Consider the following 22078-nt stretch of genomic DNA (forward strand, 5'->3'; position numbering starts at 1 on the left):
GGCGCGGGGGGGTGGGCGGCTGCGCAGCGGTGGCATCAATAATCGATCAGTGCTGATTGATAAACAGAGGCTCGGTGGACCCCGAAACCGAAACCTCCATCTGCAAAACACCTCCAAGTACCGGAGAGCCTCCGTCACTACCGGGGGTCTCTCTCTCTCTCTCTCTCTCTCTCTCTGCGCGTCCATGTGAGTGTGCGTGTGATCAACGAATGAACACACACACCGACAGCTCTGATTGTATGAGGGACAAAAAATGACTAAAGTGTAAATAAATAAATAAATGAATAAATAAATGTTGGGAGAAATGCATACAATAATGTATAAATAAATAAATAAATAAATGCATCAATAAATATATAAATATATATAAATGCAACAATTCATATAAAGTAATATATAAATAAATATATTCATATATTTATGTATGTATTTCTGTGTCCATGTTGTACAAGGAAAAGTAAATATGTAAATTAAGTGGGCCGTCCTAACATTACTGAAGTAGGATTGGTCAATTTTGAAAAACAGACAGAAGCAAATTTAATTTATATACTTTTCCTCTTACAACCTGGACACAGAAATAAATAGATGTGTAAATGTAAAAATACGGAAATAAATTAATAACTCAATTCATGTGGAAATGTATGCATTGATACATATATAACTGTAAAAACATGCTAATAAATGAATAAATACATGTAAAAATATATAAATAGCCTTTTTCATTAACAAATTGTATTTATTATTTATTCATTGATGTATTGTTTTCAGCATTTATATATTTATTGATGCATTTATTTAATTATTTATTAATTTATACATTATTGTATGCATTTCTCCCAACATTTATTTATTTATACTTCAGTCATTTTTTGTCCCTCATATGATTGATCCTTTTATTTGTTTATTTGTTATTTGTTTTTAAATATATTTAAAAAATCTTAATTAACCTGCCCATAAGCATCTCCATTAAGCGATTATGTACTTATTGATTTCAGAAGGCTAGTTCAAACTAAATTAATATTAGCACATTTGGCTTTAATTCTTTCATTTTTGTGTTATTTTACAGTATTTCATGTCATTGTTTTGTGTTTCAATATTCTTTACATTTCATTTAATAGAGTGTTGTGCATATTAAAACTGTATTGACCCCACTGGAGGTATTCATTTAAGCAGTCTAAGCAGACATGTATCCATGTCGTTGTCTGGCCCATCACAGTGACCCATTGACTGCATAAAGACCAGCCTATTGTTTGGTAAACAGTATTTTAGAATAACAAGAAAAATAAGAGGAAATTCTCCAGAAGTGAACTAGAATAAACTTGTTATCTCTGGAAAACTAGCTTTGTTTTGTGGAGATAACACAATAAATATCATGCAAGCAGTGATGCTTTTTTTGTTGTTGTTTTTTTGTGTGCAGACGTTTCACAATGAAACTGGTGACTTTTAAGTAACACAAGATACTGGCACAACATATTTCTCTTCTCAAGGACTCAAAACAATATGCAGGCCTATGTCCAGAGTCACAATTTAACGTATGTATGATTGGATTTCAACACGAGTCCCATCTCTGGCAAGGCAAATAGTCAATCATGGTTAAGGATTTTGGGGTGGCCAATAAGAATTCAAGGGGGGGCATGCCACCCCTCTGGGAACTCCCCTGCTCCTCTACTCTACTAATCCAGTGCACAAGGCACAGCAGGAGTCACATTTGTCAAGAGAACTGTCATCTCAATGTTAAACCCCTTTCATAGCATCAAATAACTGCCTTAAACTAATCTTGTAAAAAAAAATATACTCGGGATAAAAATTAACTTTAATGACAGAAACGATTTATGAGAAAAAACACAGGACATGTTTTTGGATGCTCTAGTTTGACCCTGGTCTTATCTGTTAAAATGCAGGAGGCGGGTCTAATGACCTCTACTGCAGTAAGTAGATAGTGCTGTCATATCACCCATCTCCTCATACAGTCAACATTTGTGTTTCAAATGGAGCTGCTGTGATGAGAGACACATTTCAGACTGAAGAAGAGGTCATGACGATCAATACAAATTTTTAACAGCGAGCAGAGAAACGGAGTGTTAGCAGTCGAGCAGGACACCATCTTTTTACAAGCCTGTTCCGGTTTCTTTGTCACTAACAATTAAAGTGCAACATAAAAATAATGTTGGATCAAAGAAATCCCAATCCCCCTCAAACATTTGAAACACAAGCTGGAGACTAGACTTCCTGATCTCAACTGATTTAGACACTCGGGTGTGTTTATTTTTGTGCTCGTGTTTTGCTGTTAGGTGTGTGAGTATCTGTGTGGTCAGAAGAAGTAGCAGCCGATGGTTCAGTACAATATAGACTTTATTAGTTCACTAAAGTTGAATATGAAATAAAAAGCAGATTGGCTTTAAATGATTCACAATTCAGTAATCGAGTTGCCAGGTTCATTCATTTCAACACAGGAAGTACGTCCTCCCTACGGCTGCCGCACCTCCACCAAAAAAAAAAAAAAAAAAAAAAAAAAAAAAAGCCCTCCGAGGCTGGAAACACTTCACTTCCAGAGAAAATCATATTTGAGTTTTTGTTTCCTGATGAGACTTTTTGTCGTTAATGAGTGAAGGTGAAGTGATCCGACCCCGGAGTGAAGGCGACAGACGGTACTGAGCGTGCTCGCAGCTTTCTCGGATTATCACCCAAACTACAAACTCAACGTCCCGAAAGAACTCCCCGTCAGCGGGGAGCCGAGAGCTGCTGCGACCAAACAAGCCAGGAAGTGAGTAGAGTAAAAAAAAAATCAAAAAAAAAATCAGGTTCTTTGTGGCTGAAACAAACCGTCAGTGGGCAGCGGCCAAAGTTCAGCTTCCAATCAGCAGAGTCCAAAAGGTTTGAGTCCACAAGTCCGACAGATGACAAGAGCCAAATCACCAGAACTGCTTGGGGAATGTTTCATATCATTTTATTGTTTTTTACTTTATTTTCATCATAGCAATGGAAAAATATAACCTTATACAAATGTCTTCAATTCTCTGAATTTTTTTTTTTAAACAAGCAAAAATGGTGAGTGACCTGTTCCCAAACCAAGTGCAGCAGGGAAATAAAAACTGAAACGCTTCACCAGCAGCTCACACCGCGCGCTTTATTTCCGCTAAACTATTCCATTTGGCACTCGCTCCTCGGAGGATTCCTCGTCGGTTTTGACTTTTGTGTTGAAGGAATTTAGTGCTGTTGTTGTTTGGATAAGAGCATCGAAGACCAGAGACTGAGCAGGTGGAGGTGTCCGTCAGATCTCCGTCGCCGTTTAGAGTGCTCGCAGGAAGAAAAAGAAGAAAAAATAAGAGCAACCAAAATCTAAAGTTTCCACAGAAGTCCACTGAGTCCGCTCGCTTTGTAGCTTTGATTCCACAAAAGTCTTTTATTTTCTCGTCGTGTTTTTATCTATTTCCCCTCCTCCCCCCCTCCCCCTGGCTCCGGGGGCGGCGGCGGGTCAGTGACGTCATCGTGATGTCGTTGGAGAGCCCGGCTACAGCGAGAGAGGTGGTTTGAGGGAGGAGGAGGAGGGGGGAGGGCTGGAGGGTGAGTTTTTGTTTGTTTTGATTTTGGGGAATTAGAAGAGGGGGGAGTCAAAGTCCAGTCCACAGGCCGTCCAGGAAAAAGGAGGGGAGTTGTTTTGGGAGTAGGGGGGAGTTGTCGCCTGCCGGAACTGAAGGTGGTGTGATGTCATCGTCTCTCGCTCGCTCGCTCACACGTCTCTCTCTCTCTCTCTCTCACACACAGACACTCACTCAGCTCACACTTCGTCTCACTTCTGCTTCGACCGGACGCTCGACACAAAGACAGAAGAGTTTTTTCCAGTGGGGCAGTTTGTCCTCATTGTTCACTGATGTCGATCTCTCAAAAATCTCTCTTTCCCCGACCGGCAACAATCTGGGAGAAAAAGAAGAGAAGTCAGACCTTCTTGTTTCTAATCGGCTCTCACTTCAGTACCATGCCTAATCAGGCTTCACCCCTAAAGTCCAGGTTTCCTGCTTGAAAGGAGCAACATATCAGATTTGAACCACATGCTTTGAGGACTGCAGTCTCTGACCGTGGGGCTCTACCTTGATCCAGCATGTTAAACTCTCATGTAACAGGGAATACATTGGAGTTATTACTTCCTGTTTCACTGCTGAAGGCTGAACCTTTAAAAACTTTGTTATTCAGACCCACTATCTCCATATTACAGGATGGTTAAAAACTAAAGTAGTCTAAAAGCAGAGCTGCAACATGAGATCTTCAATAAAAACATTTTCTCTTGTAATTCCCGGCATAGTTGCATCAGATGAAGGATGAGACATAACTGAAGAATTTGGATTGTTGGTTTGGACATAGCTTTTTAAGTGGCTGTAAAAAATAGTCAAAGCCCCTGAGTGCAGGATGAGTCATCAGAAATTAAAACATTTTACAGGAAGAGAAAAATTCAGTGTTTTTAATGTAAGAATAAAAATGCTTAAATGAAAGATATTTGGCAGATAAATGACGATGTAACACAGGAATGCTGGATTAAAACGGTGAGAATGTATTTTTCACATCATGGGGACTGAAAGAAATAATCAAATAGTGAGCCGCGGTGATGATTAGTTGATAACGTGATTGGATCACTGGTGATCAGCTGATCAATGATTGGTTCCAGTGCTTGCGTTGGTCTCAGATAACGTGGTTGATTGTACATCACACTGTCAGAGTGGTGCATGATTTCTCTTCATAGACCAAATAAAACACTAAAGTTTCCATACTTGGCTACGTACAGTTTTCTAGTTTTTTAGGTAAGTGTGTGTTTGATCATACCAGGCCTGGCTCTTGAGCTTGCGGAGCTCCTTGGTGGCCCATGTGGCCAGCGTCTTGGTCTTGGTGGTTTTGGAGCGTCGACCCTCTGTCAGCAGGTCGTTGATGAGCGGACGAACCTCCACCAGCTTCATTACATCTTTACCGAACGCCGTGCACAGATCGCTGAAGACACAGAAAAAAATATAAGAAAATCAACAAAAGATTATTTTCACCACGATCTAAAATGAAGAGAAAAACAAATGTTAACGTCTCGATCAGTTCATGCTCTGCTGAGTGCAAATACCTGAAATCTGCTGAAATTGGCAGTTTAACATTTGATATACTGTAGGTGGAGGCAAAGTAATGCTTAAAGAAAAGTTTCATATTCAAACAAAACCAGACTGGCCACAAGATATCATTCATCTGGATAACTTCTCAATTTCCAGGAAACCAGTGATCACTAGATCCAGTTTCATTTTTGTGTCGGTCTCAGATGTTGTGGTTGGTATAACATCACACTTTCAGAGTGGTGCATGATTTCTCTTCACAGACCGAACACACACACACACACACCAAATCTGTCAATCCACTCTCTCCCCACTTTCCCTTCCATCCTTACCCGATGAGTCCTGCAGCGTTTGCCACGACTCCATCAGAGTGATCCTCATCCTCGGCTATGTGGTGGATGAAGGAGAGGATGAACTCTACCCGAGGCTGAACCAACATCACATCAGCTACAGATAGGAGAGAGGAGGACAAGACGTTACAAACAACAGAAGATGAATATAAAAAAGAGGGACCAGCAGGTGGACATGGAAATAGGTGAGAAAGAAAAAGAGGTGAGGAAGAAGAACAGAGGATAAGAAGGAGAGAAAATGGCATTTTGTGTAGTTACATTTATACATTTTTTTTTTTCAATATTGTATTATAATTAGCATGTTTTTATTTATTTGTCGGGTCTTGCAAAACCAGGAAGCTTTGATTGCGCTGGGGTGCAGCTGAAGCTCTCTGGGTGAAAAAGACCCGTTTCTCTGTGACGTCGTAAAATCCTCCTGAAGGACTTCAGACAGGAGGAGGAACCGACGTCACATGACACTGTGTGTGCAAGGGTGTGTGTGTACTTACGGTGCACATTCTCTTGGTCCCCCTTCAGGCCCTGGATGATCCCAGTGTACGCCTCCAGACAGCCCTCTCTCAACTCGTTAAGATAGTCCACCATGTCGTAGTCCGTCTGCAAACAGAGAAAACAAAACCGTCTGATGAAGTAATACTCCGCTTGCAAAGCCAATAAGACTTGAGCATTGGTACTGGCTTCAGATACAGCCTAACATGGAGCATCAGGTGTCAGCAAGAATATAAATGTGCTAATACCTTAGATGATATTTAATCCCATAGATTGACCTTAATGACCTGTTTGTGTGTGTTTACCTTGTCAACCTGTGCCTGTGATGCCTGCTGCAGGGTGTCCAGGACGATGTCCAAGTATTTCTTAAACTCTCCTCCGATGGCCAGGGCGATGTCACCGAACGCAGAGAGGATCTGGGGCTTCACCGACCGATGGACATTCTCATTCTGAACACGGACAGAGACACGTTAGCACAGCTCGACAACAATGTACAAATAGTAAAAGACAATTTTTGAAGACAGAAGCATGCAGGTAAAGACAGAACGTCAGGTCTCAGATTAATGTGGTTGGTGTTTTACATCACACTTTCAGCGTGGTGCATGTTTATCATCACAGACCAAACACACACACACGTTCATAGTGAAGAGAGAGAGAGACAGGGGGAGAGTGTGTAAAGAGAGACAGCGACAATGAGACAGGACTCCCTAGTCTTCCTCACCCCGAGGTTCTCCAGCAGCAGCTGCATGATCTCGTCACAGTAAGGCAGGATGTTTGACATCAGAGCTCTGCACAGGTCGCACACCAGACCGACAGCTGCCAGACACACCTGAAAACACAAACATCATCAACAATGTATCCACGTTTTCCTTTCAATTGTGTTTTAATATTCAGATGACTTACTGAAAGGTCTCAACATGTCCCACTTTTTAGAATCTAAATATCTACAGTGCATTTCATTTCATGCATATTGCTGAGATAAAGTACAATATTATGAGACATTCTGTTTATTCACTGCAGATCATAATTTAAAGCAGACTTCTAACAATCTGTGACTGCACAACTATTTATTTCTTTTCTGCTCTCTAAATTGACCAAAATGCATAAAGCAGTCAAGCAGGGTGATGAGAGGGAAAGCAGGATATATGGTTGTGAATGAGATTTGTAGTTCAAACCTGAATTAGGAGTTTAAACCATAATCTTTGTTTAGATGAAAATATGTTGTGTTTTTTCCGTGCAAAGCCGTTTTGTTTTTTTTATGCGTGAATGTAAAGCCTGGATCAGATGAATTATCCACAAACAGAACACAGAAAGTAACAATGACTTTAATAGTCAAGACTCACCTGATACTCGGCGTAGTTCTTCAGTCCGATTCCCAGGAAAGGCTTGAAGGGCTCCATGTACTTCTGAAAGTCGCTGCCCAGAACTGAAACACAAAACGATACAAGGACTTCAGCCTCCCTGTGACACACACACACCGTCTGTGCTGGTCTGATGGCATTGTGTGCGCATGCATGTTTGTTTAAAATGTGTACCTTCGACCAGCGTGGAAACGGCCATGAGAGCGTCCTCCTGAACGCCTCCAGACCCAGCTGTGCTCTGAAACATCCGCAGCAGAGACGCCATGACCACGTCCGAGATCTGCAGGGCGTCCTGATGCTGCACCTTACGGAGGACATTCTGCAACAAGGAGGAGGTGAAACTGTCACGCTAGAGCACAAACACCAGGCAGAGGTGGAATCTGTTTTGATTGACAGCTCAGGGTGTCTAACCTGTAGAGTGGCACACAGCAGCGACTGCAAGTCGTTGAACTGGATTCTGTCTGAGGTGCTCTGGATGTGAGACTGGAGACACAGGGAGTGACATCATTATGATCAAGTAAACATTGTTTTTATTTATTCATTTAAAGCTGATACAGTTCAAATGTAATGGAAAATCTACAAAAGACTAATCATGGGGAAACCACAGGAAAGTAACTTCTCTATTTTAATTTAACATATATTATCTTATTCTTTCGAAATGCATATAAAAACACTCTATAACCATAGGGAACATATTCTTTATAGCAATGTTCCACAAATTTACAGAGTTTTGCAACTTTCACAAAGTCTGCAAAAAGGAATGTGAAAGTCAAGTAATGATCTGTCCCACTCTCTACTGCCCCCTCCTGTCTCACCTCCATCTGCAGGACCTGCTGCAGCCTCTCCATGATGACCAGCGTAGTTTTCTGCACGGCTGGGTAACAGTCCTTGGCGCTGTTCTTCACAATCTCCATCAGAGCCTCATAGGCAGCAGAGCGCAGATTGTTTTGATGACCATCGGGCCTGAGCAGGAAACGCATCATTAGGACCGGGTACTCAAAGACAAGCTTTACATTGAAATGGATTTAAAGGCGTAAAGCTCAGAGACGCGTTAGCCCAGACGCTACATGTTAGCACAGCTCGACAACGATGTACAAATAAAAAAAGACAATTTTTGAAGACAGAAGCATGCAGGTTAAGACAGAACGTCAGGTCTCAGATTAATGTGGTTGGTTTTTACATCACACTTCAGCGTGGTGCATGTTTATCATCACAGACCAAACACACACACATTCATAGCAGAGAGAGAGAGACAGGGTGAAACCCTATAATATAATGAAACCCTCTGCAGAGTTAAAGAGCACAGACAGGTGTAATGTCTTAATTTTTTCTGTTTAGTGGTAGAAAATAATCAGTTTCACTATTTCATAGCTGGTGGGGAAAAAAAATGGTAAAATGACATGCTAACTGTGCTCGCCTCTTACAGCTTTATTCAGTTAGGCAGACAGTAGCATAAGGCTAGCTTCATCTCTATATGATTGGTCAAATGTTATGAATTTATGACCATCTGGACCTTCTCAGTTTTGTGTGTAAAAGCGCAGACAAAAACAGTGTGTTTAAACGTCCCCGCTTTGGTTTAGCAAACAGACCAAAAATCTTATCCTTGGCCCCAAAATCTAAAAATTCCCTTCAAATAACAGAACTTGTTTCTCTACCGGTCTGTGGTCTCGAGTAGTTTCTGGACGATGATCTCAAATGAGGAAGACAGGCAGTAAGTGCTCGGCTCCTCCTGGTCTTCAGCAGCGTCTGTTGCTTCATACGCAGCTTCAGCCAGCGAGGAGAAAGCCTGACGGACACAAAAACAGAAGTCCATTCAGCTCTTTCAACTGTAAGTGATGCTGTCTGTGTAGATTCTCAGTCATCCAGGTCATGGTACATTTGAAGCTTGATCCAAAGGATACTGGACTGGTTGAAGATCTTGAAGACATTCCTCCTCTCCTCCAAAAGACTTCTGCAGTTCTAAAACATCTGGTGGACGGAGCTAGAAATTTAAGCCTATGTGGGCCATTAGCACGCTGATGATCAAGGATGCCTCCCTTAAGAGTCGTTATTCGAGTTTCACCTGAAGTCGTTACCACTCCCAGTCGTCTGTGTGTCGTTGGAGTCACATGTTCCAAGGTGTCTTAAAGATCTTCAATCAGTTCAGTTGCCTTTGGCTCAAGCTTCAAATTTAACTTCTGTTTGTGCTCAGTCTCAAAATGAAGGAAAACTCTTTCTGATGTTACTTTTCCAGTTAATCACTTCTCAAACAAATTGTTTCAAACACTTAAACGAGCCACAAAAAAAAACACTCCACCACAGTGTTTGGCCACAACAAGAACTTCAAACCAATGGGCTTTAAGAGAAGATTAGTAAAAAAGTAGAGCCCATCATAGCACCCGGCGCTCACCCAGCACACGTTGGAGGCGACTCTGGGCTCGGCCCCCAGACCCTCGATCAGGCACTGCAGCAGAGGGGCCAGGTACAGGTCGTTGATGGCAGCTTCAGGCAGCAGCTCGCAAATCCTCCCCACTGTCCACGCTGTGGTGTCCCTCACCACCACGCTGGGGTCCTTCATGAGCTCGATCAGGGTCGGCATCGCCTGCAGAGAGGGGGGGGCAAGAAACATACTCAGAGGGGAGTGTCTGCAGAGTCTAATTTCCAACCAGTATGAAGACTGGGTTTAACTAGTCAGTGAATTTCTGCATTACCTTGCAGACTTATTTGGTCATTTGAACTGAAGTGAATTGAAATCAGTCTGGTTTTGTTCTTTTTAACTGTGGTGTTTATATTGATAATTAATTATTTCTGGCCGTTAAATTACTAATGATCAAAGTGATAGGCTCCATGTACACATCTCCTCCTTCCTGTATGACTAGTTTTTATTTTTAAATGACCGACCTGTACGACGAGCGGTTTCAGCTGGTTGAGTTCAGGTCCCTCCAGGATGGATCCGAAGGCCATGACTGAGGCGTCTCTGTAGCGCCAGTCGGGGTTTTTGATGTGTTCTTTGATGAAGGGCAGAACGTGAGGAACCACGTCGTCCTCGCAGCAAGTGGCAAGAAGCATCAGACACACGCCGGCTGCCTTACACGGGTTCCAGTCGTCGTCATCGTCGTTCTCGTCCTGCACATTAGAACACAGCGTGACTTCATGTGTGTGTTCATGATATGCAGGATGGTTTTGTGTGTGTGTGTGTGTGTGTGTGTGTGTGTGTGTGTGGTGCAGCTAATTGTGCAAACTTTCCAAGTCCAAGTAACTGAATTCCCTTCAGGATGAATACAGTCCTACGTCATCTTATCTTAGGTGTGTTACCTGCTTGGTGAGAGTCTGGGTCAGGATGGGGACCAGGTACTGCAGGGCTCCTTTAGCATAGAATTTACTGGTGTGCTCTGGCGGGCGTCCCTGCTCCGAGGCCTGCAATTGGACAAGACCAATCAAACACAGTCACATAATATTTACAAATACGAGTGCAAAACGTGTCGAACGTGATGGAGTCAGCAGACACGGACCTCTGAGGCCTCGATGGCCAGGTCCATCTCCTCGTCACAGACGTTGGACCAGAACTCGATTCCCTGTAGAGCCACCTCATCGATGTCGCTTTTCATCGCCTCAATGGTGATCTGAGAGGAGGAGGAACAGAAGAAAAAGTAAGAAGAGAGGCGCTGCTGAAAACATGCACATTTAAATCAGCAGACTTATTTGAACCCTCAGTACTGCAGGTTAAAACATTTTGGCTTCACTTCAAGCAAAAACAAACCTAAATCAAAAGTATTTTTAATTTGTGTAGATTCAACAAAAAGACTTTAAATTGTGTGACATATTTAATGACTCTTATTAAAAACAGCCACGAGAGACAGGCAGACCTTACCGCGAAAAGAGCTGGACCCATGTATGTCTCCATGTACTGATAATACAGAGACATGATCTTCACCAGGTTCTGTAAAGCCGCCACACGTACCTGAACACACAAATCACATGTTGAACAACATCCAGAGGAGACAGGGAAATCTTAAGTAAAGCCTTGAATCACTTTGTTTGTCCAATAGTTAAATCACTTACTCTGGTGTCGGGACACTGTGTGGCTTCACACACCACCTGCATGATGAAGTGTCTCTCCGTCTGAAACACAGCGATAATATGTTTAGGACTTGTTTCACAATAAGCAGGCTGTTTGGTATGGTTATCAAAAGCACAAGTATCAAAAATAACACCCTCATTCACATTGACTATTGGCAAAAAGTAACAATGATTACTCTCTAAAACATTTTTTATAAATAGATCCACCATCAGAGTTTAATCCCAAGTAAAACAGCAGCAGTGTCTGAGAGGCAGATTGTTTCACAGCAGTTGTGATGTAATAATCAAATTAATCATCGTAACATCAATACCTCTTCAACAACCTGCGGGACAGAGCAGGACAGAGCACACTACAATATCTGAGGAGAAAATCCTACCGAATATTTCTTTAATTACTTTTTACAGAATGTCAAATATGGTGGTTTTGTGGTATTGTGACAACTGTAGTGTGTGAGAGAGAGTTTACCTCCTTGTCAAAATTGGCTCTGGTAAACTCAAGAGAGTTAAGCAGGGCGTTGGTAGCGGCCAGCTTTACGTTGTTGCTGGGCTCCTCCTTCCTCATGCCCTGGATGATGGCCGTTAGGATCTGGTTGGCGTTCTCCTGCAGTTGTTCCGGGTCCTGGAGGAAAAATGTTTTATTATCAGAGCTCTGATTGGCTCGCATGAAGTCTATTGTTACAGACAAGAAAAAAGGAGAAACAATCACATCCCTGCTCAGTTTGGAAAACTCAACATGTCATTGGACAGACAGTAGTAAATAGTTGCCATTGACAAGTCATTCATTAAAAAAAAACTAGATTGTAGTTTTGGATGTGTCGGTCTCAGATGTTGTGGTTGGTTATCCATCACACTGTCAGAGTGGTGCATGATTTCTCTTCATCGACCAAACACACACTAGTGGTGGATAAATAAATGTTTCCACGACTCATGTTCAAGTTATGACTTTAAGAAAATCAAGAATATATCTTTAAATCATCTCCTGAACTCTTCTTGTCGACATTTTCTGTTAGTCTGTCAGCTCAAGTTTCCTGACATTTTAAACTAAATCTTATCACTAGCCATGTTTCGCGTGTGTGTGTGTGTGTGTGTGTGTGTGTGTGTGTGTGTGTGTGTGTGTGTGTGTGTGTGTGTGTGATCACTCACTATGTCCTGGCAGATATAGCCGATGGCCTCCAGCGTGGATTCCTTCATGTGTTCAGTGCTTGAGGGGTCAGTGACGTTTGCAACCAGCTGTGGGATCAGCTCAGGCCACTGGTTAACGGGAATCTCTGCGCAGGCGATCCCGGCGACGCACTGCGACGCCGAGCTGGGCCGGTATGTCTCCGTACCCAGAGTCTGTAAAACCTGCAGGGACACAGGGGCGTTAGATATACAAATCTCATAAATAAAATAAAAAGGCGTGTGTGGGTGAGTTCAGGGTCTTACGTAGTTCTTGATCTCGCGGCGAGCGTTGGCGTCGATGGCCAGCCATCTTTGCTGGTACTGTGTCTTTACGTCGGGGTCTTTGGAGGTCAGGGAATTCTTCACCTGTAGACCTGCAGCAACTCGAGCAACCTGAGTGTTCCCCGGGTTCGCCAACACTTTAGACAACTCGACCAGGAATGTTGGCTGTGGGGGAAGACGGATGAGACAACAGCAGAAACACCGGTTAGAATCTCTTTTCTGTGACTTTGGGAGTTACTCAAAATCAAATTAGAGAGCGTTACTCCTGCTGGTTTGAGATTTTAAAACTCGCTAGTGAGCAGAACGAGGCATGAAAACCTGTAAACTGGATTTAGACTCATGAACAGCTTTGCTTTTGGAAAAAAACATCTTTAAAGTGCTCAGAGAAATGTTAACCTGGACATGTACATTTCCCTGTAGAAGAGGGTAGCTGTGTTTGATGTCAACTATGAATTAGAAAAAACTTCTCCAGAAAGAAAAAAAAAAACAAAAAAAACCAAGAGACAACAAAATTATATTCAATTTCATTTGAACAGCATCAACAAAAATATGGTTAAAAGTGCTTACATTTGATGTTAACTAACTCTCCTTATTGAAATCAGAGGTTTTGGAAAAATCAACATGTCATTGGTGGGACAGCAGTGAATAGTTGCCATTGACAAACTGTATTTAATAAAAAACCTAAATGGCAGTTTTGGATGTGTTGGTCTCAGATGTTGTGGTTGGTTATCCATCACACTGTCAGAGTGGTGCATGATTTCTCTTCATCGACCAAACACACACTAGTGGTGGATAAATTGATGTTTCCACGACTCATGTTCAAGATTTTTATATTTCTCAAGGAATTCTGTGTCAAAGTGGAGAACGTAGATCATTTACTGTAACAGATGTTGATGCAGAATTAATTCATGCATCAAAATGTATTTTTTCCTCCACTATTGGTGCAGACTGATCTGAAGCCTCGGATCATTAGACAAACAGTTGTAGGAAAGTCCATTCTGTTTGTGGCTGCTTTAAGATAAGAGCTGTTTTTATAGCGACTCACTTCCTGGATGCATTTATGACCTCATTGGTCAGATTCATGATGTATAATTTATATCATAATCATGGATAAAACCTTTCTTCAATCATACTGCAAGAGTCTGCTTTCAACTTGGATCAATATTGCTGAGATTATCCACATAGAGGACAGAGTGCTGCATCATCACAGTGAATGTCCCATCATGCTCTCTGTTTCACCATGACTCTGCACAACACTGACAACAGAAAAGAGGAGTTCCCCCCCCACGTCCGACCATCAACATCGTCCTCTGCACCCGCGTCAGTCTGACAGAAGTGCTCTTCACACCAACACCACACATGCACTGAAATAAACACACAGCACTGACTAATACCCCTTCTTTCTCTATTAAACAACTCTACATTTTCAGATCTGTGTTATATACATTTTCCATCTCATCTTCCTGCTGAAACTCGCTGCTTCATGATTGGACAGACAACATCTGCCATGTAATCTAAATTTCCCAGTGTCTGAGGCTTCATGTTAAACACATGATCACCACACTCCTGACAATAGGCTTACAATGGACCTTATCAAGACTGCAGGACAAGTAATATACTTCCTTGTCAAAACCTGTATCCAGTGTATCCCACAATGCACTTGGGCCAATGGAGGGTATGGGTGCATTTGAATTGTCCCTCCTATCTCCACTCACTAACCTTTTTTACCTTAACCCCGGGGTAAACGTCATGAGGTTAAGGAAAGATGTTAGGAGAATTCATAAAGGAGTTAAGGAAAGGCGATCTCGTTGCTCTGACAATCCGACCACATTTTCCACTAGGCCACGAAATTAAATGTGACGGGTCGGCGGAGGTTAATGACGTGGGTCCGTCGTGTTTAAACTACAAATGGACTACAAAAAAACACATCCAAAAAAAACTTTTCCCCTGTGCCTTCTTACCGGTGAAATAATCCTAATCACCACGAGGTTGGGATTGAAATAAAAGCAATATCACCAGGCTACAAGTAAGAGAAGTGAAACCATCAGCTTCCTGTCCACTCAGAAATCAACATTAAACTAAATATGAAATTAATTGTTACATTTATGCAAGACAAGAATATACAACTGAAGAAATGCACAAAACATTCTGAATTGAATGAAATATGTTGAATAAAACATCATCTGGCTCAAAATGTCTCTGATCCCTTTTTACCTGAAAGACAGGGTGATGTTTTTTTAAGGTGATTATAATCTGATTATATGGCTTTGCATAATATCTCAAGAACCTTAATCAAGGCCGAGGGTTTCAGCATCTGTGACTGAAGGAAAGTTTAACTTTATGATATCGCTTACGGCTGCCAAAACACTCAAAGTGGATAAATAACAAATACAAACTGAGCATAGGCAGCAATAAAAGTTAAACTCACTTGGATCGTTTTACAACATCAGCATAATGTTCAGAGTTCACCTAAGGGTTAAAGATTGAAAGTTGTTCAAGGCATATTATTGCAAATGGTAACTTACATGATCTCCGTCCCTTTTCTGTAATCGTTAATGTTCATGAACGGTCGGATGCGCGAGTCGCTTTAAATGTTGCGGCCGCAAGGAATTGTGAGGCGTCATATCTCATGTCCTTTGGTAAAGGATGGTCCAGTGTATCCTACGCTAAAGGAGGTTATAAAGGAAGCACTGACCCACCTTTCCTTAACTTTTAGAGAATTCGAACGGCTCTTATCATGGCCGCCACTTAAATGCTTCCTGGGTTAAGGTAAAGTGGATAGTGAAAGGAGATAGGAGGGACAATTCGAGTGCACCCTATGTGAAATAGCAGCAGCGAATGTAGCCTGGAGCTTTTTCTCCATAACTCTCCATGTTGATGTTGGTTGTGCCATCACCTGTTACTGTCGATTAGAGACGGGTGCTATTGCGTGAGTGATGACGTCGCCGTTGATGTCATAGGACAATATCGTTTCACTATTTGTACACATGCTCCTGTGTTGTTTCAGGCTCCAACAATAGTTCAACTCAGCAAGCGTTGGATGCAACATGTCAGCTGTGACCAGGAAAAGAGATGTCTGCAAGTACTTTAAAAAAAAACAATGCAGTGAAAGTAGGTGGGGTTAAACTAGCATATCAAACAAATGCCACTTCAATTCTTAACCATGTGCGCTTAAAGCACAAGGGGGAAACCAGCAAAGACAGGCAACAGGCCATCTTGTGTCACATCATATACTAGCCCTTTTCAGCACACATGTTTGTGATGATAGCGGAGTGGAGAAGATTAGCCTGCTAATATTGAAAATGGTGACTTAAGATATAAATGCTACCATCAAGTTTTGTGAAAAGAGAAGGCTCCCATGATCTGATGGTGTATGACAAGCCACAGCACGAGCCACCGTCAAAGCAGTCGTAACACCTGTGAGTGGAAACGATGTTTAGAGGAAAGCCGTTCTTCTTCTACATCTCAGCAGCTTCATACTGAATCTGTGTGGTTTTAAGTTTCATTTCTCACCTGCAGAGTTTGTGTTAAGCTGCTTCCGACAACACCGCATTTCCTGATATGACTTAATCATAAAAGCATCTCTAACGCTTGAAAAGTGAGGGCTTTTATCTTGAAAGACTCGGTGGAAATGTGTTGAATCATTCAAGCTTTAACTGAACTACAATTACAGCGATTTTCTACAACAGTGTCAATAGTTTTAGTCTTTAGAGCCGCTCCTTTCACCAAGAGTCAGAGCCACAGCCCCTTCTTTTAATCCACATGGACTTAATACAAGCACAGCATTATTTTAAACAACTTTAAGCAGGTAGACCTGTTGTAGGAGAGTTACAAATCCGTTCCAGCATGTAGCTCATGTCAAAGCTCCACACATACAAAAAAAAGACACGATGCAGGTGAACACACCCACTTAATGCTGTGTTGTTTGTTGAAACTTGGAGAGGGGAGACTACAAGTTTACCTGATTGCTGTGCAACATTTCATTTGTATTGTTAAAAATGACACAAAAAAGGGGGAGCCCTGTGAGCAGTGACCAGCTGCCTCTGGTCCTAGTGCTAAAGTGAAAAATGCAGAAGATTGGGGGAACTTTAACGCTACTTTTATTTACAAGTTATGTGGTCGGTAGGATGAGCAATCAGTAACGCCTTGTTATGTGCTCTAAAACCAACTGTTGGGTTAAACTTGTGATGACAGTAAGGCCAAAATCCATGTCTTGGCAGAGGTGATGTTACGGGTACCGGTTTACCACACTCCGCTGATGCTCGTAAATCGATTACTCTTTCTGAGGGTAAACTAAACTCCCTATTCAGTCTAGAGAAGTTTGACCTTTTGACCTGTCTTACCTGTCACACGCAACTTTATGGTTTTCCCACAAGCACCACCTTTGGGCCAAACTTTTAATCATTACCAGTGAGTTCTGCAAGTTTCAAGTCACAACTATATAATTTGAATGGATATGGGTTTTTAGTCCTTGGAGGAAGTCCTAGGTCTAGCAAAAGTTAGCATCAGCTCACAATCCTGTAAGCCCTGCTCGAGAGCACTGGAGAAACACTTATGTACTCATGAAATCACTATTTTTTTTGTGTTACTTGTTTTAATTACATGTTCCATTGGTTTTAAGAGGAAAATACCAAGCAGCTTATTCAGCTGCTGGTAATAACTCAAAAGAAAACAGAAGAAATCCTAACCTTTAAACAAGTGATGAGTCAGAATGCAGATTTGATTCTTCCTTGTAGTCATGATGTAGCAACAAGTCAATGACATCAGAGGAAGAAACAACATGTTCATTGTGTCCTCCAAATTTGATTATATTTTGGTCTAATGGTCAAAATGCAGTAAATTTTGATTAATGTTTATCAGAAGAAATGCCATAAATGCCTTATTTTCTGAAACACAAAGGGCCCTTAGTATTTCCTGAAAAGTAATCATGAATTTACCAAAGTTCTTATGTACATATTTTGAGTTTCTAAATGTAGATATAATGTACATTTTGACACTGAGAATAATCATTGTTTGCAGCCCTGTGACAGAGGTATAGGTGTATATATATGTTGCTTTTTAAAAGAGCCATATTCTGCCCTTTTTGGGGTTTGTATATTTAATCTATGTTCCTACTTTTGTACGTTCACAATAGCTAAAGTCTGAAAAAAGTGTCTGTTTTCATGAACTGCTCCTCCTTGCTCCCTCTACGCTCTGAGTCCGTCAGCTACACTCTGTTGAGCCCACACTGTTAGACCCCACGTGGGCCAAGTCTGCTCTGATTGGTCTGCCGATCCGCTCTGTCATTGCAGGGCTTGCCACAACGAGCCAATGGGCTTAGATCAGTGATCTCACACTGACAATGACGCCGCACTGACACATTTTTATCGAGGGGGGCTAGAACCGAGCGCTACATGCAGCTAATGCTACAGCTAACAGGAGGACGTAGGAGAAGCCGCGTTTCCGAGGACTTTGAATTTTTGCACATAGATGTGTCTAAACATGCACAGGACACTTGGAAAACACACTAAAGGGCAAATAAAACCAGAAAAAGCAGAATATGGAACCTTTGAATAAATGTTAAACTATATTTTCTGCTTCATTTTACTGAGGCAGTCTGAAACAAATCTGAGAGAAGCACTGCAGGTAAAAGTCACTGGATGGTACATTTAGGGTGAAATAAACTTTAAATGACATCGTCGATATTATCACTTTTGATGATCTGCAGCCTTTCCCCACATCAGATGGGTGTAGCTGTCTCTGCCTGTTTGTGTGAATGTGTGCGTGTTAGAGAATGGGGAGGGAGGAAGAGGAAGAGGAGGAGAGGGAGAGGGGGGGGGCAGCAGAGGAGAAGCCGGGCGGGCTCCAGCTGTCCTGAGCTCCTCTCTGCTCCATCCAGTCTGTAGCAGCAGGGCAGTTAGCTTCCCTCCCTCCGCCCTGCACATTGACCCCCCCAACACACCAGCACCATAAAAAAAAAAACACCACCACCACCATACTAACCAGGTTCTCTATAGCCGCCTGCTCCAGAAACTTCTGTGCTGCCTCTAGTTCATTCCGATCTGCAGAGAAAGTGGAAAGAGGAGGGAGGGGAGAGATGGGTTATTCAATGTTAACGTTAGCACATTAGCTGACAGAATGCTAACGCACGACATCTGTAGGAAGGTGCAGTTATCAGCAATAACCCGGATTGAGGGAGGGAAACGTGGGTTTGGCAGCAAGCCCTGAAAGTGTTACCTTCAATCTTCCCTTATAAAAACAGTTAAATCACTCATGGTACCAGAAGGAGGGGAGGGGGTCTGCAAACCAAGTGAGCACGGCGGAGGCTCCAACTCCTCCAACGTGCTTACAGCAGCAGGAGACCACCGGGGTGTGGGGTGGGGGGGGGGGGGTTAGCATGCTAACTGTTAGCCAGCCACAGGGACACGTTTGAAAGTGACAGAAATAAAAGTTTTCCTGAGAAACACTGAACCGGATAAAGAGTCGTTAACTCGGTGGTGTGCGACTAACGCGACATCACGGGGACGTTGTGTGTGTCGTGAATGGCCGTGAAGTGGATAGTTTAGCAGCGACAGGAAGAAGAAGAAGAAGCGGCCGATAGTTTGAATGATACGAGCTAACACGTTAGCATAGGTTGCTAAGTCAGGCATGGGCAGGGTCGGCTCTGCTAACCGGCTACATACGGGTGTTAGATTAGCCTCCCCCCCCCATCCACCTTTTCGCATTTTAAAAAATATGACATCGTTTTAAGAGATCATGTCTACATATCTGGCGGTTAATTTCCACAAGAGAATCGTATTTAATCGCCTGTTGGAGGGCAAAGTCAGCAGCGTTACGTGCAGTGACTGAGGCCGGGTTTTTTTTTTTTAAGCTGGGTTAGCATTAGGAGCTAACACCCCGGCTAGCGAGGCTATTTCCCTCCTCCCCGTCTTCAAACTTTCACCGGCTCACCGGAGCTCACACAGCCGCTTTAACCCCCCCACCACCACCGCACCCCACACACACCGCGAAACACAGCCTCAAAACCCCCCTTGTTGTGAATTGTCAAGTCCCCGGAGGTGGTGTTTACCTGGAGAGACCGTTTTCTCGAGAATAGTGATGAGCTCCATTCCGTACCGCCGGCTTCTCTCTCTCTCTCGCTCTCTCTCTGTCGCGTCGATAGTTTCGGTTGCCGCGCAGCGAACACCACAGCGGGATTATATTTCCTCCGCGGAGCTCAGTCGATGGCGGGTTCAAGACGAGTGGTTAAAAAAAAAAAAAAAAAGAGGTGTTTTTAGTTTTTAGTTTTACCCCCCCAACCCTGATACTGGCTTCCGTGTTGTTGTTTTTTTTTACACTCGGATGCTGCGGGGGAATATCAACGGCCGTGGCGCAGCAGAGGAGTAACGTCTCGTAGCTTCTCCGCCGCCCGTTCGCATCCTGTGTTTGTCGGGAGGGAAAAGGGGCCGCGCGTTTCTCTCCCGCGGAAGGATATCACGCACTGTGACGACAAGGGGAGGGGTGGGGCGACGTGGTGCCTTCACGGGGTGTCCGAAATGTAACGACTTGTGGTGTATTTGTGCGCAATATAAGATAAAAGATAAGTACTTTATTCATCCCAGCAGGGAAATTTAGGTGTTCCAGCAGCCAGCATACATACAAACACACAACGCAACACATGTTTACAAACATATCCCACCCATACAAAAAACATGAGCTCACAATACAGTTTGATACTCAGGCTATATCATATATCAAACTGTATTGTGGGCTCATGTCAAAGACAGTTTTGGTCACAAGCTTCACCCTCTACAATCAGAAACCTCTCACAACTAAGCCCTGTAAATAATGGACAAAAAAAACCCTGTCCGGTGGCATCGCTGTCACATACTGAAAAAAACACAATCTACTCAGTTTTGAGAGCTTTATGCGTTTGTATTTCCTCAAACTTTTTTTTATTTATAACCATCTACGACTCTGTTTTTGCACATTTACATTTAATCTTCCATATTTAATCTTCCTGTTTAAGACTAGTAATGCTTAGTGAAATCCTGGTGGTATATATTCACATTCTTATTTTTGATATCTTTTAGAACTTATTTACTTTGTAGTTAATATTATATTATGTTTAGATTTGCTGACATTGTGTTTTTTTTACTCATATTGTGTGTTTGGATAACCTGCTGCTGTAACGCCACAATTTCCCAGTTTGGGATCAATAAAGTAATTCTATTCTATTCTATGTTTCCTCAAACTTGTTTTTAAATGTATCAACAATCTGGTCCCTGAAGGACGGGGACGGAAACAGGGTAACGAGAAGCACTGTGAATGGAAACTGTAGCGTACAACATCGTAGATCAGGGGTGGGCAACTGGCGGCCCCCATCAACCCTTAACCCTCAGGTCACTTTTTACATATCAATTAATTGGAAACATGAAGAAAACATGACTAAATATGCCATGAAATCATGAAAACCAGAAGAATGTCCATAATAATATTTAATCACTGGTATATGTTGAGTTAAATTGGAGAAAAAATTGACTGTAATTGTTTTTGTATACTACAATTTGGCCCTCTGGCAGTGAGAATTAAATGAATGTGGCCCTTGCTGGGACCAAAGTTGCCCATCCCTGTTGTAGATCTACGTTTGGTCAATCAGCCTTCTCCATCAAAGGCTGTAAACTCTGGAAAGACATTAAACACCTGAAATAAAATTAATCTCGGACTTAAAATCTTGCTGAAAGCAAGCCAGAGCTGTACCCACTTTTAAATAGTATCTTTAAACTTCATTTATAACTGGTTTATAGCATTTGCATTGTTGTACATGTATTTTAATGTATCCTCATATCGTGTTATGGGGTTTTATGTAACTGAATGTTGTACATTTTAATCTGTTTGTTTACACAAAGGACCAACTGGGGACACGAGTTGGAAATTAGCAATAGCTATATACTCTTTATGCAGCACATCAGTTTCATGCTTTGTATTGAAATGATGTTAAATTGCATTGTCCCTATTAAATAAATACATTTAAAAAAATAGTTATAATTGTACTTCACTGCAGACTTCATGTAGAATCATTTTAAGACCACCGATTAAGTCAGTAAATATAGACTTCGTTTAAACTCAAAATGTGCTTATACATTGGAATTGTCTACCCACTGAACTGAAAATGCTACACAGTTTAAATGTTTTTAACAAAGATATTAAATCATGGCTGAAGGAGAAACAACATTGTTCTCACACGTAAACGTACATGAGCTTGTATATTTTTCTCCCTGTAACTGTATTTTATCCCTGTTGCATTCATAACTGCGCTGTATTTATAACTGAACTCTTT

General features: G+C 42.1%; 2 protein-coding genes and 1 non-coding gene across 3 annotated transcripts in view; all 3 read right to left on the reverse strand.

The window, feature by feature from the left end:
• The window catches only part of LOC109989309 (suppressor of cytokine signaling 7-like), a 15583-nt gene extending 15279 nt beyond the window's left edge, over positions 1-304 (reverse strand). The window contains 1 exon segment of the mRNA XM_065964999.1: positions 1-304. This exon segment is cut by the window's left edge and continues 1531 nt beyond it. The gene's annotated coding sequence lies outside the window, so the exon portion shown is untranslated.
• Positions 305-2930: 2626 nt separating this feature from the next.
• Positions 2931-20194, reverse strand: kpnb1 (karyopherin (importin) beta 1). The gene is made up of 22 exons (XM_020641014.3): positions 19829-20194; positions 18763-18821; positions 12763-12945; positions 12481-12681; positions 11804-11956; positions 11320-11379; positions 11129-11218; positions 10770-10880; positions 10573-10674; positions 10159-10383; positions 9668-9859; positions 8934-9064; positions 8094-8241; positions 7690-7761; positions 7453-7597; positions 7261-7343; positions 6639-6746; positions 6223-6366; positions 5920-6025; positions 5414-5528; positions 4816-4977; positions 2931-3915 (listed from the first exon to the last, which is right to left on the reverse strand). Coding segments are annotated over exons 1-22 (2631 nt in total). The 5' UTR covers positions 19869-20194; the 3' UTR covers positions 2931-3914.
• LOC114920591 (small nucleolar RNA SNORA79) lies at positions 5743-5882 on the reverse strand. The gene has a single exon (XR_003808901.1). It is a non-coding gene; the product is annotated as a small nucleolar RNA SNORA79 (small nucleolar RNA).
• Positions 20195-22078: the final 1884 nt, after the last annotated feature.

Source organism: Labrus bergylta, chromosome 16 (genome assembly GCF_963930695.1).
Source record: "Labrus bergylta chromosome 16, fLabBer1.1, whole genome shotgun sequence".
NCBI lineage: Eukaryota > Metazoa > Chordata > Actinopteri > Labriformes > Labridae > Labrus > Labrus bergylta.

What these genes read in the sequence shown, in the direction of transcription:
- kpnb1 (XM_020641014.3), bottom strand. Translation starts at nt 19,868, where the DNA reads ATGGAGCTCATCACTATTCTCGAGAAAACGGTCTCTCCAG. An exon ending in GAGCCAATTTTGACAAGGAG is followed by an intron (nt 11,380 to 11,803) that starts GTAAACTCTCTC and finishes GCTGTGTTTCAG; the next exon opens with ACGGAGAGACACTTCATCAT. An exon ending in TGAAACCGCTCGTCGTACAG is followed by an intron (nt 9,860 to 10,158) that starts GTCGGTCATTTA and finishes CCCTCTCTGCAG; the next exon opens with GCGATGCCGACCCTGATCGA.